Genomic DNA, 15,794 nt, shown 5'->3' with positions numbered 1-15,794 from the left:
ATGAGGAGCCTGGGCTGGGCGCCTCTCCTCTTGCTGCTGCTCCCAGCGGGGGACTCTGCGGTCATCACCGGGGTGAGAAGGGCAGCGTGTCTGGGGCAGGGAACCCGCCCCTTTGGCTCTGCGCGGCGCGCGGGGGAGCGCGCGCCGCCGGCTGCGGGCGGGACCCGCGTGCCTGTGCGGGGCCGTGGTCCTGCCGGCGGGTTTTGGCGGGAAATTGGGGAGCGGGCTGCGTGGGAGGGAAAGCAAGGGCCGCCGTTTGGCCGGGTCCTTTCGTTGCAGAGCTTCTGATGTGCCTGTGTGCGTGAAGTGCCGTCAGGTCGCTTCCGACTCACGGCGACCCTGGGAATCAATGCCCGTTTGCGCAATGGGAGGTTTTGCCTTGGGTCGGCCGCTCTCTAGATGCACATTCCCCCCCCCCCCATCCAAATTCTCCAAACCCGCCAATAAGCCCCCCATGCAGGGTTTTGAGAATTCGGGGGGGGGGGGGAAATGTGCATCTAGAGCAGTGGTTCCCAACCTTTTTTTGACCAGGGACCACTAGGACTTTTTTGTTCGGAGCAGGGACCCCAAGGTTCAAAATAAAAATTCCGGGAATTTGAAAATAAACTTCAATCATAACTGTTAGTGAAACGTTAAACTTAGAATAATATTTGAATATATATTTTTATAATAGAGAACTTTTAATTGAAAATATTAATTTATTATGGGTTTATAACTTTGTTTCGCGGACCTTAATTTAGTTCTTGCGGACCACCGGTTGGGAACCAGTGATCTAGAGAGAGGCAAATCCTGTTGGAATATCTATCGTGGGGATATTCCGGTATTTGGCAGAGTGCCTTAAGCTTAGCAGCGGCAGAAGCTACACGTGCATGCGTGCGTGAAAATAAAAGGAGCATCAGTCGTTTGCTCTATTCAAACTAAATACATTTATTGTGGAAATACACTTTGGATAGGAAAGGACATACAGGGTCCCATATCCTGATCTATCTGGCTAATTCCTTAGATGTAGAATAAGTTACCTGCCTTCCGCTCCATCTTGGGGTGGGAAGGCCTGGATGCGCGGAGCGCCCAGCTCCTAGACCTTGTTTCGATGAAGGGTGAAAGGGAAGCGAGAGAGAAGAGGATATTGTCCCTGATAATATAGCTCTAAACATCAAAGGGCAGGAAATGAGGGGAGAGGTGCAACTGCTAACAAACTCCCATCTATCTATCTGACTATCTGGTCAATTCCCCCCTCCCTTTGAGCGTGGAGGCAAGTGACACCGTTAGGGAGAGCCCAATTTCCAACAAATCCAAGGCAAAACCTCCCGTGCATAAATGGCCAATGTCCTCCAAAACGTCCTATCTTTGACAGCTAAAATGTGCTATCTTTGACTCTATGATTCTAAGGTTGCCAGCTCGGGGTTGGGAAATACCTGGAGATTTTGGGGGTGTGGAGCCTGAGGAAGGTGGGGTTTGGAGAGGGGAGGGGCTTCAATGCCATAGAGTCCAATTGCCAAAACGGCCCTTTTCTCCAGGGCAACTGATCTCTGTCGCCTGGAGATCTGTTGAAATAGCGGGAGATCTCTAGCCGCAACCTGGAGGATGGCAACCCTATTGACAGCCTTGCTCAGATCTTGCAAATTGAGGGCTGTGGCTTCCTTTATTGAGTCCATCCATCTCTTGTTGGGTCTTCCTCTTCTTTTCCTGCTGCCCTCAACTTTTCCTAGCGTGACTGTCTTCTCCAGTGACTCTTGCCTTCTCAGAATGTGAGCAAAATACGATAGCCTCAGTTTAGTCGGTTTAGAGTTTATGAGGGTGAATTATATGTCAGGGAAAGAGAGGGCTGTGCATGCAGTGTTTGGGGATACTCCTGAGGGAGGGGAGGTTAGGTGGCCATCTGTCAGCAATGCTGACTCTATGACATTAAGCAGATGATGAGAGGGAGGGCACCTTGGCCATCTTCTGGGCATGGAGTAGGGGGTCACTGGGGGTGTGGGGGGGGGGAAGGTAGGTGTGAACTTCCTGCATTGTGCAGGGGGTTGGACTAGATGACCCTGGTGGTCCCTTCCAACTCTATGATTCTATGATTCTACCTCTTGTCCAGTCCTGTGGCATCATTTCTCTCTGTTGGATGTGGTACTGTGGCTTGGTGCTGGGGGAGAAGGGGATTTCTCATATGCTACACATAAGAATGACTGGTGTTGGGAGAGGTCAAGTCTTGCCCTTGCTTGTATTGGGATGAGAATGACAGCAGCGTGGGTGTGGTTGTCATTGGGATGGGCGGGAAGATCAATTTGCCAGGATGGCTTCTTCTTTTTAGGGGATTTTGTACGCCTAGAGTCTCTGGGGCTTTGGAATACAAAGTGTTCCATGACTGGGGTTGCCAATCTCCAGGAGGTAGTGGGAGATCTCCTGCTATTACAGTTGATCTCCAGGCAAGAGATTTGTTTACCTGGAGAAAATGGCCACTTTGGAAGGTGAACTCTACAGCATTATATTGAAGTCCCTCCCTAAACCCCACCCTCCTCAGGCTCCACCTCCCAAAATCCAGGTATTTCCCAACCTGGAGCTGGCTACCCTGTCCATGAGTGGGAATGCAGGAAGGCTGATGTTTACGAAATGAAAGAGATGCTTGAGCCTAAGGAGTCCAGTAGCACCTCAGACGAACAAGATTTTCGGGGTATGAGTTTTCAAGAGTCAAAACCCTCTTCGTCAGATAGTCGACAAAGCTTTGACTCTCAAAAGCTTATACTCCTAAAATCTGGTTGGTCATTAAGGTGCTACTGGTGGAGCTGTTAACACACTCTTAAAACCTGTAAGTAGCAATGCTCTTTGGGGAGGGGTTCCTGCCCTGTCCTAACCTGTTACTGAAGTCTGTCCTTGTCTCCAGCCCCAGTAGTTCCTGATCTAGAAGTTTTGGGAATAGATGAGGGAATCAGGATTGAAGATTTAATGTCACCACCTTCCTTCCTTTATTTTTGAGGGAATTGCTTCCTCAGGTGAAATCTCTCATGGAAATGATCTTTCTACCTCCAGTCCATAAGTCTGCCTTTCTGTTATAGGGAAATATTTACTGAGGTCTGTAAGAGATTCTACCATTGTGGAATTGTCCCTTCAGAAAAGACTTCTGCACATTTTCTTGTTGCCTTTCCAATAAACCTTTTACATAATCGATTATATACAAAACCGGGGAAGGAAAACAAGAGACTCAGCTTCACAGTAGAAGGTTAATTTTTCTATTCAAAGCTCCCACCAGGTATTTATCAGTTTCCACGGAGACTGGAAATCAAACTGAGATTTTCTGTACTGGACACATACTGTACATTTCTGTGTGCCTTTAAAAAAAACAAAAAACAGGCTACCACACTTTTCTATTACTTGCTCCTTCTGTTGAAAGACTCTGCTCCTTCCTTAGGATTATGATGATGAGTCTCCAAATACATTACAAATCTTTTTCTGTTCAACATTGTTCCTTACCCTTGCACCTCTTTACAGTTTTTACACGTTTTTCTGCAATTTGCTTCTATTGTTTAATTTAGGTTTTCGCTTTTAAGCTGAAGCTAGCAAAAGCCAGCGCAAGTTTTCATTCAGAATAGCAGAAAAGGAAAGAATAGAAGTCAGTAAATTGGAGGACATTTAATCCTGTCAGTACCTCATGATTAGCATAATTAGCAGGGTGGCTGAGGGAATTAGTATAACACATGTTGTAGGCACTCCTATCTGCCATCCAGCATAACATGCATCTATTCAAAGGTGCTCATTATCCTCCTCTACTGTTTGGTTATTACTAGTACTTGTGGCTGGGCCCACTAGAGGACTGCAATGACAATTTCATATCTAGTTCTGCCAACTGATGTTCCTTATTGCTATTGTACTGTTGCCATGATCTATTTTCTGACATTAATGATGGATGCATAATCATAGGGACACTGGTGTAAATAGGGAGGGAAACCAAAAGGAAGGGAGATTCACTCAGCAGGAGAAATTTTTGCACGTATGAAAAAGAGCAGTGGGTACAAGAGAGAGGAATTTGGTGGGGAACTAGTTTATGCCTTAAGGATTCCCCATTAATGAAGTAATAGGAGAAATAACTAATTTTACAGTGCAGCTCTAAACAAAGTTATACCCTTCTAAGCTCTGCTTAGGATGGTACAGTTATCCGAGTTGTATTTGTATTTTGGGGAAATACCATCTTTGCTTTCTAGGCTGATTTGAAATGCGGAACTATTAACTCTGTTAAATATAATTCACTATGAAAAGACATTCTTGTATATTTCTGAGTATGTTGTATTTATGTGGATACCTGCATGTTTACACACACACACACACACACAAGCAGCTGGAATAGGGCTGGATTCATTTGGAGCATGACACATGGCACAGGGGTTAAACTCTCTCTTTCCCCATGCAAATTGAAATGTGCCCCCCACAATTGCTATTTATTGTTTATGAAAAAAGGTCTTAATGCTTTTTAGACCAACCTGCAGCCTAAACAGCAGAAAATTAGAAATGTGAAGGGCGGTTTCAGCTCATCTCACAAAAGTTAAGTGTGTACCAATTGTAAGTTCAAATGTATGTGTAGAAAGTAATGAAATTCTTGATTGAAACCCATCTTTTTATTTCAAAATGTACATTTTAGTCAGATGAAAGGCTGTGAAAATATAAGTGATCCAGTTAGGTTGTCCTGAGAGGAGCTGTTTAGGGTACTGATCTATGACTCTGAGAAAGCTGTCGCCTCGGAGAAGAGGATATGGAGCAACTGATGCATCCTATGAAGAGAGGGATCATCTGGAGTAATTGGGAAGGGCAAGAGAAAGGATGTAGAAAAGGGAAGAAGACAAAGTTCTGTCTTCTCTTCATGTCCTACTTGTAGATGACCCAAAGCATCTGGAAAATTTAAATAGCAATTGCGTATAATACGATACACTGACTACAATATAATCCAAAATGAAGCAATTCTTTTACTTACTTCCTGCTCTGTCCTCATATGATTAAATAATTGGATTCTTCTGCATTCAAACTACATGGCAATGATTCATAGATGCACACAAACAGTACAAAGAAGAAGAAAAAACCCTCTGCCTATTGTTGTCATAGTTATAACATAATTTAAAAACAGCTTTCCAAGAGTGAAAAAAAGTATACCTCTTGACCAGTGGTCAATGGGGTTCTCTGCTGAGCCATTTCCTGGGATTAATCATAGGGAGGGGCTGTGGCTCAGTGATAGAGCCTTTGCTTTGCATGCAGAAGGTCCCAGGTTCAATCCCCGGCATCTCCAGTTAAAGGGACTGGGCAAGTAGGTGATGTGAAAGACCTCTGCCTGAGACCCTGGAGAGCTGCTGCCAATCTGAGCAGACAATACTGACTTTGATGGACTAAGGGTCTGATTCAGTATAAGGCAGCTTCATGTGTGTTCATATACAGTGTATCCTTTGCCTATATTTATGTGTTTACTGTATTTGTACCCCTTTCTTGGACAGAATCCCCAAAACAGCTCATAATCTTTGTAAAAAGTAACATGCAATTTAACACACACACACACCCCCCAAAAAAACAGCCCTTTCAATTAAAACCATCAACCTGTGAATAAAGATGTGAGTGGGCAGAGTAGAGAACAGATTGAAAAGCAGAATTTTGAAATGCTGAACTGAGACACATATACATACAAACAAATTTAAAAAACAAACAAAATTCAAATTTTAAAAAGCCCCTCACAAATAGAGAATGATGAGGCGAGAAGTAGAATGGAACAGTCTGAGCTGAACCAGGAGCAGGCATGTGGAGGTGTCTTTGCCTGCCTGCCTCTGTCACTTCATGTCATTTCACACATTACAGAGTACACAGGTTGGGTCTGAGGTCTCCACCCTCGGTAACAGTGAGAAGTGAGTTGTGAGTCTTTCTCAATTCCCCACAGATGGTGCCCAGTTTAAATTGGGACTTCAGTGTGTACCAAGAATGGACTTCATCCTCTCCCTTTTCCACACCCTACACTGTTTTCCCAACATGAAATCACTCCAGGGCACTATTTGCCTCACTGGAAAAACCCACATATTTCCCAGAAAACATGTAGATTTCTCCAACAAGCAAAACAGCATCCCTCAGACCATTTCAAATCAGGAAAGCAGTAGGGAGGGGGAACCACACATGTTAAGCTCCTGATCCAAATCAGACACCTCATATACTGCACACACAGAAGAACCCACAACTCACATCTGAATATAGGGTGGGCAACCTAGGCCCAACCTGTGTATGACATGTGAATCACTCCAAAAGAAGTCAACATCATGCACAAAGAAGAAGAGATGGTTTTTATATGCCGACTTTCTCTACCACTTAAGGAAGAATCAAACCGGCTTACAATCACCTTCCCTTCCCCTCCCCACAACAGACACCCCTGGGGCTGAGAGAGCGTGACGCCCAAGGTCACCCAGCTGGCTTCATGTGTGTAGGAGTGGGAAAACGAACCCAGTTCACCAGATTAGCCTCCACCACTCATGTGGAGGAGTGGGAAATCAAACCCGGTTCTCCAGATCAGAGTCCACCGCTCAAAACCACTGCTCTTAACCACTACACCACACTGGCTCTCCAAAGACAGGTGCCGTGTCTCTAATGGGAAGGTGATTGTAGGCCGGTTTGAGTCTCCCTTAAGTGGTAGAGCAAGTCGGCATATAAAAACCAACTCTTCTTCTTCTTCTTCGACTGGCAGGGGGCTGCTGTTCGGGGACTTGGGCAGGGAACTTCAGGGAAGCTATGAGGTTTTGGATTGACTGTTCCTTGGACATCATTTATCCATAATGGCTGGGGAAATGCTCCTCCAATTGCTCCATCACTTCATCCTGATTTGAGAACAACAGACTGCAGGAAGGACTGCTTTATTCTAACAAAGTTTCTCTCAGTTTTAGGAAAGAGTCTGAGATGTCCTGTTATATTCCTCTTCAACTATTCATGTTAATTCAGAGCTTCAGCCTGACAAATCAATACATACAGCAGCTAGCTCTACAAAATGAACTGTGTGATGATCTCTGCATACTCAGCAGACAGCTGGTGTTAGAAAATGACCTATAACGTTATAGAGAATCCAATATCAGTAACCCAGGTATCTCAGGAACAATAATTTATTTCTCACCTACAGCGTTGGTATTGATTTGCATATAGAGCATTAAATCTTCCCCAGGCAAACTTGAATTTAGCCAAGGTTGAATTAAGATATGCCCATTTAAAGCACTTTTCAGTCCTGCTGCTGTAGATGTGCCTGGGCAAATTTTAAAAATGAAGCCCTAACTATGCTTCTTCTGGGTTTCTGAATCAATGGAGGCCCATGCAGGAAGGCCCAATCAAAAGGCTTAGAAGTAAGCATACTTAGTTTTGTACTTGATATTCTTGCCACTGAGGGGACTGGTGCCGACAGCCAGACTTGCCCAACCCCCACCCCCCGGCCAACATGAAGACTGGTTCTTGGGACTGGTTGGAGTTCCAGAGGCTCCTCGGCCTGGACCTGTGAGGGGGGGGGGTCCAATCCCAAGAGGCAGGAGAGGGCCGTCTGGAATGGGCACTCAGCCTGGGGAAGGGGGGGGGGAGACATTTAGGTGTAGGTTAGTTGGCTGCAAGCAGTTGAAGCCTTCACCATAAAGAAACTAAGGGGGAACCAAGAGGGAAAGTGTGTGTGTGTGTGTGTGTGTGTGTGTAAAGTGTCGTCAAGTCACAGCCGACTTATGGCGACCCCTTTTGGGGTTTTCATGGCAAGAGACTAACAGAGAGGTGGTTTGCCAGTGCCTTCCTCTGCACAGCAACCCTGGACTTCCTTGGTGGTGGAAGACAGAGAAGAAAATAACGTGGGGAAAATAAGGAGTAAGCAGAAGGATGTGTCACTGGCAACCAAGATCAAGTTAATTCATGCCATCGTATTCACTATTACTATGTATGGGTGTGAAAGCTGGACAATGAAGAAAGCTGATAGGAAGAAAGTAGATTCCTTTGAAATGTGGTGTTGGAGGAGAGTGTTACGGATACCCTGGACTGCCAAAAAACAAAAACAAATCAGTGGGTTATAGATCAAATCAAGCCTGAACTGGCCCTAGAAGCTAAAATGACTAAACTGAGGCTATCGTACTTTGGTCACATTATGAGAAAGCAAGAGTCACTGGAAAAGACAATCATGCTTGGAAAAGTCAGAGGCAGCAGGAAAAGAGGAAGACCCAACAAGTGATGGATCGACTTTATAAAGGAAGCCATGGCCCTAAATTTGCCTGAGCAAGGCTGTTAAAGATAGGACATTTTGGAGGACATTGATTCATAGGGTCGCCATGAATCAGAAGCAACTTGAGGGCACTTAACACACACACAAGCAAAATGAGAAGACTTAAGACAAGAAGGGGGAGAGTTGGAGGGCAAAGGACAGTGTGAGAGAGAAGACCCAGGTGGGCTAGGAGAGTCTAAAAGAGAGAAGGCAGGTGGCAGAGAAGCTGGAAGAAGGGGAAAATTCGATTCATTGCTTAAGATAAGAGCAGTGCTGGGGGGGGGGGAAACAACCTCATCAACCAATTAAAGCCAGATTGAGTTAATTTATCTGTATGGATTGTAAATAAACCACACATAAATCTGAATCATATTTAATAGCAATAAAAAGTACTGTGGCCCAGCTCCAGCTGAACGTAGTCACAAGCCTCGTTGATTACTGCAGGACCTGACTAACTGTGGCTGAATTTACGCCAGAATCTGCTATGTCTGAATTAAGTAAAGAATTTGAGCATGAACAGTATATATTTTATATTTATTTCCCAGTTAACAGAAGATAAAAAGGTAAAACACTGACTAACAGGTAGGGTTGCCAACCTCTGGGTGGGGCATAGAGATCTGGATTTACAACTGATCTCCAGAGACATTAGTTCCCCTGGAGAAAATGTGAGGGTGGGCTCTATAGCATTATACCCTGCCGAGGTCCCTCCTCTCCCCAAACCCTGCCCTCCCTTGGCTCTACCCCCAAATCTCCAGGAATTTCCTAACCCAGAGCTGGCAACCTTAGGGCTGTTTGGCTTAGAAAGAAGGCGGTAAAGGGGAGATATGATAAAGGTCTGTAAACTTATGCACAGTGTGAAGAGAGTGGACGGGGAGAAGCTTTTCTCCCGCTCTCATAACATCAGAACACGGGGTCATCTGCTAGAGGATGAGAATTTCAAAACAGATAAAAGGAAATATTTCTTCAACAACTCATAGTTAAATTGTGGAACTCCCTGCCCCAGGATGTGATGTTCGCTGCCAACTTGGAAGGCTTTAAGAGGGGAGTGGACATGTTCTTGGAGGAGAGGGTTATTCATGGCTACTAATAAAAATGGATACCAGTCATGATGCGTACCTATTATCTCCAGGATCAGAGGAGCATGCCTGTTATATTAGGTGCTGTGAAACACAGGCTGGACAATGCTGCTGCAGTTGTCTTGTTTGTGGGCTTCCTAGGGGCACCTGGTTGGCCACTGTGTGAACAGACTGCTGGAGTTGATGGGCCTTGGTCTGATCCAGCATGGCTTTTCTTACTTTCTAACCCTAGTCTAATCTAAACAGTTCTATTTATTATTTTAAAAAATAATACTGGCTCTAATGATCATGTAAATCCAAAGTTAATTTAAGATAGCTGATTGTTATTCATGTTTCTTTCTACAATCCCGCAATCTTACGTAAGCAGAGCCCCTTAAAATGCATAAGAAGGTAATGGAATGAAATAGACTATTTTTAGCATGGTTTTGTTTCTCTAATACTGTGTATCTCTGTGTTATATTTAAGGCTTGTGACAGAGATCTGCAGTGTGGTGGAGGCATGTGCTGCGCTGTTAGTCTCTGGATTCGAAGTCTTCGAATGTGTACACCAATGGGCAACCTGGGAGAAGACTGTCATCCGTTGAGTCATAAAGTTAGTATGTTATTCTAGTGCCTTGTGTGAGACTGTAACTGACAGGGTAGAAGGAAGTACGAATATATTTTGCTGTAAGTCAAACTGCATAAAATATTATCCATTGCAAAAATGCATATATATATTACCCAGGAAGTGGCCTCCTTATGGAAATAGCATCATAAGAACTTACGCAAATAAATATATTACTGTCAGTACTATTCTGCAGAAGGTCTTAAGGTAAAACAGACTGTTTTTCTTGTATTATAAAATGTAATCCGTATCTTACCGTTAAAACTATGTTTACTCTTGTCCCTTTAGGTACCCTGTAATATTCAAGTCATGGTTTCTAGAGCTATTATTCGTTTGAACAAGCAAACTGTTCAGATAACCAAAAGCTCCTCATTGCTTCTCCCAGACAAAGAAGACAGAATACTTTTCCTCACTTAACTATTGCCTGTACGAAATGAAATTTGAAGCACCACTCTGCTTAGATGCTGGAGGTTAATGACCTTCAGATTCACTGTGCTCCCTTCAGATCTGTGCTTTCCATCAATCACTTCTGTCAACCACAATTATTCCTTTAAGGTTCTCTTGCAAGGCTTGAAGATATAAAATATTAACCAAAGGGATTTTACTTAGGTCTGAGATTTCAACAGCTCCCATCATGTTCCTTTTTTACATTTAAAAAAAAAATCACGAATTCCCTAACCAACCTGTTATTTTAGGCTTTTGAAGTTACTCACATTCTTTAAATTATGAGCATATTTATTACCCGGTGGAATGAGAAGTTAACGTTTCACTATCCTATATCTTGTTGGTGATATTAGTAGAAATAATCCCTTGCAGATGCTATTGGTCTGACAGCCCCACCCCAACTCTCATTTTAAGCACATCCATGCAGTACTCACTATGGCCATGCCCCTTCTAGAAATAGATGTGAAGTAATATATAATTAAGAGAATTGCCTTAATAATTATAATTAAGCACACTACTGAGTGTGTTTCTCTTACCTTTGAGCAAAGTAGGGTTGCCAACCTCCAGGTAGTAGCTAGAGATCTCCTGCTATTACAACTGATCTCCAGTCGACAGAGATCAGTTCACCTGGAGAAAATGGCCGCTTTGGCAATTGGACCCTATGGCATTGAAGTCAATCCCCTCTCCAAATTCTGCCCTCCTCAGGCTCCACCCCAAAAACCTCCTGCCGGTGGCAAAGAGGGACCTGGCAACCCTTGAGCAAGGGGTGTGCAGAGGGAAAAACAACCCTGGAAATGGACACCAACCCCACTTACTCTGGCCCATCCCTCCCCCAAAGGAGGGAAGGAGAACTGGCTGGTCCAGTCCCTTATTGCGCCAAGAGCAAAACTGGACACTGCTGTCCCCTTGCTATGCCACCCATGTGAGTAAGGCCCAGACAGTCCCTTGCTACGCCAAGTGTATGAGGGAGGCCAAGCCAGACTTTCACTATTCCATGCATGAGAGCAAGGGTAAGCCAAACTGGTGTATCACTGCTCAGGCAAATGAGGCTGGGCCTATCCCTCGATGCATCAGTGAGATTAGACCATGTGCCTCTTGTGGGGCAGGGGCCACTGGCTTGCAACAGATTTGAGCTGGGGAGGCCCCAGTGGGGGGGGGGTGCCCCCAAAGCCATTAGCCCTTCAGGACATTCCCTGATGACCTTAATGCCAATGCACCCTGCCTTCAGAGTGTTTTCACATATTTGAGATCAAAGCAAATGGTAGAGCAACCACACAGGCCTGGATCTGTCCGAACAAAATTATAAAAACACTCTAAAATGAGGTTGTTTTTATTAATTAACACTTACAGGTTACAAGAGAGCCAGTGTGGTGTAGTGGTTCGGAGCGGTGGACTCTAATCTGGAAAACCGGGTTTGATTCCCCACTCCTCCACATGGGCGGTAGACTCTAATCTGGTGAACTGGTTTGGTTTCCCCACTCCCCCACATGAAGTCTGCTGGGTGACCATGGGCTAGTTACAGTTCGCTCCGAACTCTCTCTGTTGTGGGGAGAGGAAGGGAAGGACATTGTAAGCCGGCTTGATGCTCCTTAAAAAGGTAGAGAAAATTGGCATATAAAAGCCAACTCTTCTTTTTATGGTGCTACTCTAAACCAATGTGAGACTTTACGCTAGTCTCCAGTTTACTTTTATATCTGCAGATGGTGCATTTATTAACTGTACTCATTCCCAATATTTTTTCCTTCACAATATTCAATTTTTGATTTTGATTGTTCCATCTTCCAAACTTGCAGTAGGACCTTCTTCACCTTTTATGTAGTGTTCTTAACAGTGGTAAACTTGCCGTCTCTAATATAAAGTAAGGCATCAGGAAGACCAAAATGATAATTGTTTGATACCCTCGTTGCACATAGTACACTGGTTATTCCTAAAGGCTACTCCTGCTCATAGCTACTCTTATGTGAGAACAATTGATTCTTCTTTGTGGTCTTGTGCACAGAGAAAAATGGACTTTCTGTATTCTTCTAAATTTGTGAAGGGCCTGTGCTTCCTTCTAACCACTTTTGCAGCCATTCTATGAGATGAAGAGTGAGGCCAATAACTTCCCGCTCCATACCTTTCTGACTAGATACTCAATCAGCAGCAGGAAGGAGTGTCGCACAACATTTTCATAAGCTCTTGGGGTTGCTTAAAATGGTGAGCATGTAACTGTTCTCCAGAACAACTCTTTGCAATTAAATGGCCTTAAAGCAAAAAAATGGCTGTTCCGTTAAGGTCTTCATTTTCCTTTAAATATTATTCATAGAAGGTTAAAATACTATGCAAAGTAGCAAGCATTTTAAGTTTAAGCATTTGTCTGCAGGTCAGGTACAAAGCAGACATCTTCAATTTTTATTTTCCCACACTGCCACGCCACTGAATTTAAACTTGATCTGCAAGGACAAACTTAAATTGAAAGGCAATTTTGTCTTTATACTAGATTAGCCTTGGGCGCCCTTTGTTAAATAACACATGGCAAGCTTTTAAAGTGGACCACCAGCTGATATAAGCTGATTGGAGATCACTAAAGGCATATTGCTTAAATCAGAACACAGTTTAAATTTTAGCCTCTCAGATAAGACTGCGAGTTGTTATTCATTTAGACCTGCTACCACCTCTAGAGATACTTTTTTTTCTTTCTAGTAAAATGAATGAAATAGTATTTGTTCTCCTTCTGCAAAGAAGACAGATTCACAACATGATGCCTTTGCAACAGCCATACAAGAAAGAAATACATTGGTCTTTCCGAACAAAATCAGACGCAGATAAAGTTGCTATTGTCCACGTTGAAGATGGTGTTTTTGTAACTGGTCAGTGCTGGATACATGTTTAGGGATGACCAACTCTCTGAAATGTGACTTGTGTAAGGATACTGTCAGGCACCATTATAGACAGCTCTCTTGTTTGTAGAAGACTTATTTGCATTGGATGTCTAATTTGGGGGTGTCTACAAAAACCTTGAAAACATACTTCTTTATACAAAGTATATAAACAATAAATGAGGAAGTAGTAGCAAATGTGGCACAAAAGCTAAAGCTTGTGGGTAAGAACAGGAGGAAATGCATGGAATAGGCTGGACAAGTTTTGTGGCATGCTTGAGCAGGAGCAGGCAGATCCAGAGGTCTAACTAGCATGGAATTCAACCTGCACTGCTGTTTCTTCTCTGACTGTGTACAGCTTCTTGCCACCCCTGCCCCAGAATCTGAAAGCTAGAAGCATAATTATACCAAAGCACAGGGAAGAGACCTACTGCGGTAAACAGTGGCACTAAACTTATACATTGGATTTGAATCCACAGAATCCTAGAATCATAGAGTTGGAAGGGTCCATATAGACCATCTAGTCCAACCCCCTGCTTAATGCAGGATCAGCCTAGAGCAAACCTGTCACATGTTTGTCCAGCCTCTGCTTAAACCTGCCCGTGAGGAGAAGGTAGCTGATTCCACCACGGTTGAACAACTCTTACTGTAAAAAAATGTTTTCCTAATATCCAGCCAGTACCTTTCTGCCAGCAATTTGAATCCATTATTGCAAGTCCTATCCTCTGCTGCCAACAGGAACAGCTCCCTGACCTCCTCTGTGTGACAGCCCTTCAAATACTTAAAGAGAGCAATCATGCCCCCCCAACCTCCTCTTCTCCAGACTGAACATTCCCAAGTCCCTCAGCCTTTCCTCATAGGGCTTGGTCTCCAGGCCCCTGATCATCCTCGTCACGCTCCTCTGCACCCACTCAATTCTGTCCACTTCCTTTTTGAAGAGCGCAGGCCTCCTGAACTGCACAACTCCAGAACTGTAACACAAATGCCATAACGTTTGACCATTGCTGACAAAACTGATGAAGATCAGTATCTATCAACAGTCCTTCCTCCTCCCCTCATGATGGACCTGATTTTGAATGGTGCTGCAATAAATAAACAAAAATCCAATCAAGTATCTATCTGTGGTTTACAAAGATCACAGCATAACAAAAGCTGATTCTACTAGAGTTTAATTGAAAAGCATGGTATAATGCTGTATATAATACATTCCTATACTTTTAGATTGAACACAGTGAGCTTACTTTTGTTTTATGGGGCCACAGTATTCCAAACATGAACAAAGATTTACACATTTAGAATCTCATTTATGGAAGACTTGACAAAGTATGTAGGGTATGTCATCTTTGTTAAAGGAATCCTGTCTGTGCAGCAGTTCAGGTTAGATTGTAGATAAAATTCTTTCCAACACTTTGCATAATGAAGAACATTGCACAGCCCCAAGTCCTCAGCTGATCCTGTTATACTTCTTCATTTTTATAGGAATGCACTGAAAATAATTGAGGAGTTATGTCACTGGAGGATCTTACTAGAAGGCCCTATATGAAACAAAGAGGCATACATTAGAAAGAATTTGGATTAGGCCCCATTAACATGGTATATTGATAATCACCTATGGCAAACTTTACACTTCTGTGATTATGGTTAAGTGCTCAGACAGAATCATGTTCACAGTATGTAGTTAACAAAAGAGAATCAGTACAGAAAAACAACAACCAATATACCAATATTTTGAAGACAAAAATACTTCGAGTATTCCCATGAGACATTTTTATATATCAGGATGGACAGTTTAGTGTAACAGTGAGCAGTGATGCTACCTATTACTTAGCTTCCTTCCAGTTTTCATTTCTTTAACTTTGGATATTTACTTGCAGGTTCTGTTTTTCGGAAAGAGAATGCATCACACCTGTCCATGTCTACCTGACTTGGCCTGTGTCTGGATTTCTCCTAGCAAATACAAATGTTTACCAGATTTCAAAAATGAAGATGTCTTTTTTTAGCAAAAACGTTGTGGATTATTCTGTGCCATTTTATGTATTAAAATCCTTAATTGCTATTGTGATTAACTTATTCGCCAGAGAACATTTTTAACATACTTTCTCATCCAACAGATCTTAATATTATTGAGATATTGGCCTGTATCCACTCACATTAAGAAAACTTATGGGCACTTAAGTTTTTTAAGAGGGGCTGACATTTTTCACTGATTTTCCTTCCCATTGTAGACCCCCAGTTATGCTGTTCCTGAGGGTCTACTGGGCCTGGGCTGGAATGGGAAATCAGCAAAAATTATCCCCCCTTAAGAAAACTTAAGTGCCATTAAGTTTTCTTAAGTGCATATTTGGATTTCAGGGCAGCATACTAAATAACAGCCAAGATATTTGACATGATTTGTCAATGCAAACACAGTTCACAAGAGGTCCAGTACATCTCTTATTTTGGATGCCTGTGTGTACAAAAGCAGGGTGTCATGTAACTGGAAGCCCCCCCCCCCCCAATTTATGATTAGTGGAGTGCATTTGATTTGTTGGATCAAAAGTTGGCCTTATGATTAGATAACCTGTTAAAAGCTGGTGGACTTAAGGATGTTCAGAC

At 43.3% G+C, this 15,794-nt stretch overlaps 1 protein-coding gene across 1 annotated transcript; it reads left to right on the top strand.

The window, feature by feature from the left end:
* Positions 1–15,199, top strand: PROK2 (prokineticin 2). Its single transcript, XM_056866926.1, has 3 exons — positions 1–72; positions 9,760–9,885; positions 15,074–15,199. The coding sequence occupies exons 1-3, from the start codon at positions 1–3 to the stop codon at positions 15,197–15,199; spliced, it is 324 nt and encodes a 107-aa protein (XP_056722904.1).
* The last annotated feature ends 595 nt before the right edge of the window (positions 15,200–15,794 follow it).

Source organism: Euleptes europaea, chromosome 1, assembly GCF_029931775.1.
Source record: "Euleptes europaea isolate rEulEur1 chromosome 1, rEulEur1.hap1, whole genome shotgun sequence".
NCBI classification, from domain to species: domain Eukaryota; kingdom Metazoa; phylum Chordata; class Lepidosauria; order Squamata; family Sphaerodactylidae; genus Euleptes; species Euleptes europaea.
Note: the sequence above shows the minus strand (reverse complement) of the source record. Positions and strands in the feature narration are given on the sequence as shown.

Bases quoted from the DNA above. Each gene is read 5' to 3' on its own strand.
- PROK2 (XM_056866926.1), top strand. From the start codon at position 1: ATGAGGAGCCTGGGCTGGGCGCCTCTCCTCTTGCTGCTGCTCCCAGCG. The intron at 73-9,759 runs GTGAGAAGGGCA...GTTATATTTAAG, and splicing joins ACTCTGCGGTCATCACCGGG to GCTTGTGACAGAGATCTGCA. The intron at 9,886-15,073 runs GTTAGTATGTTA...ATTTACTTGCAG, and splicing joins GTCATCCGTTGAGTCATAAA to GTTCTGTTTTTCGGAAAGAG.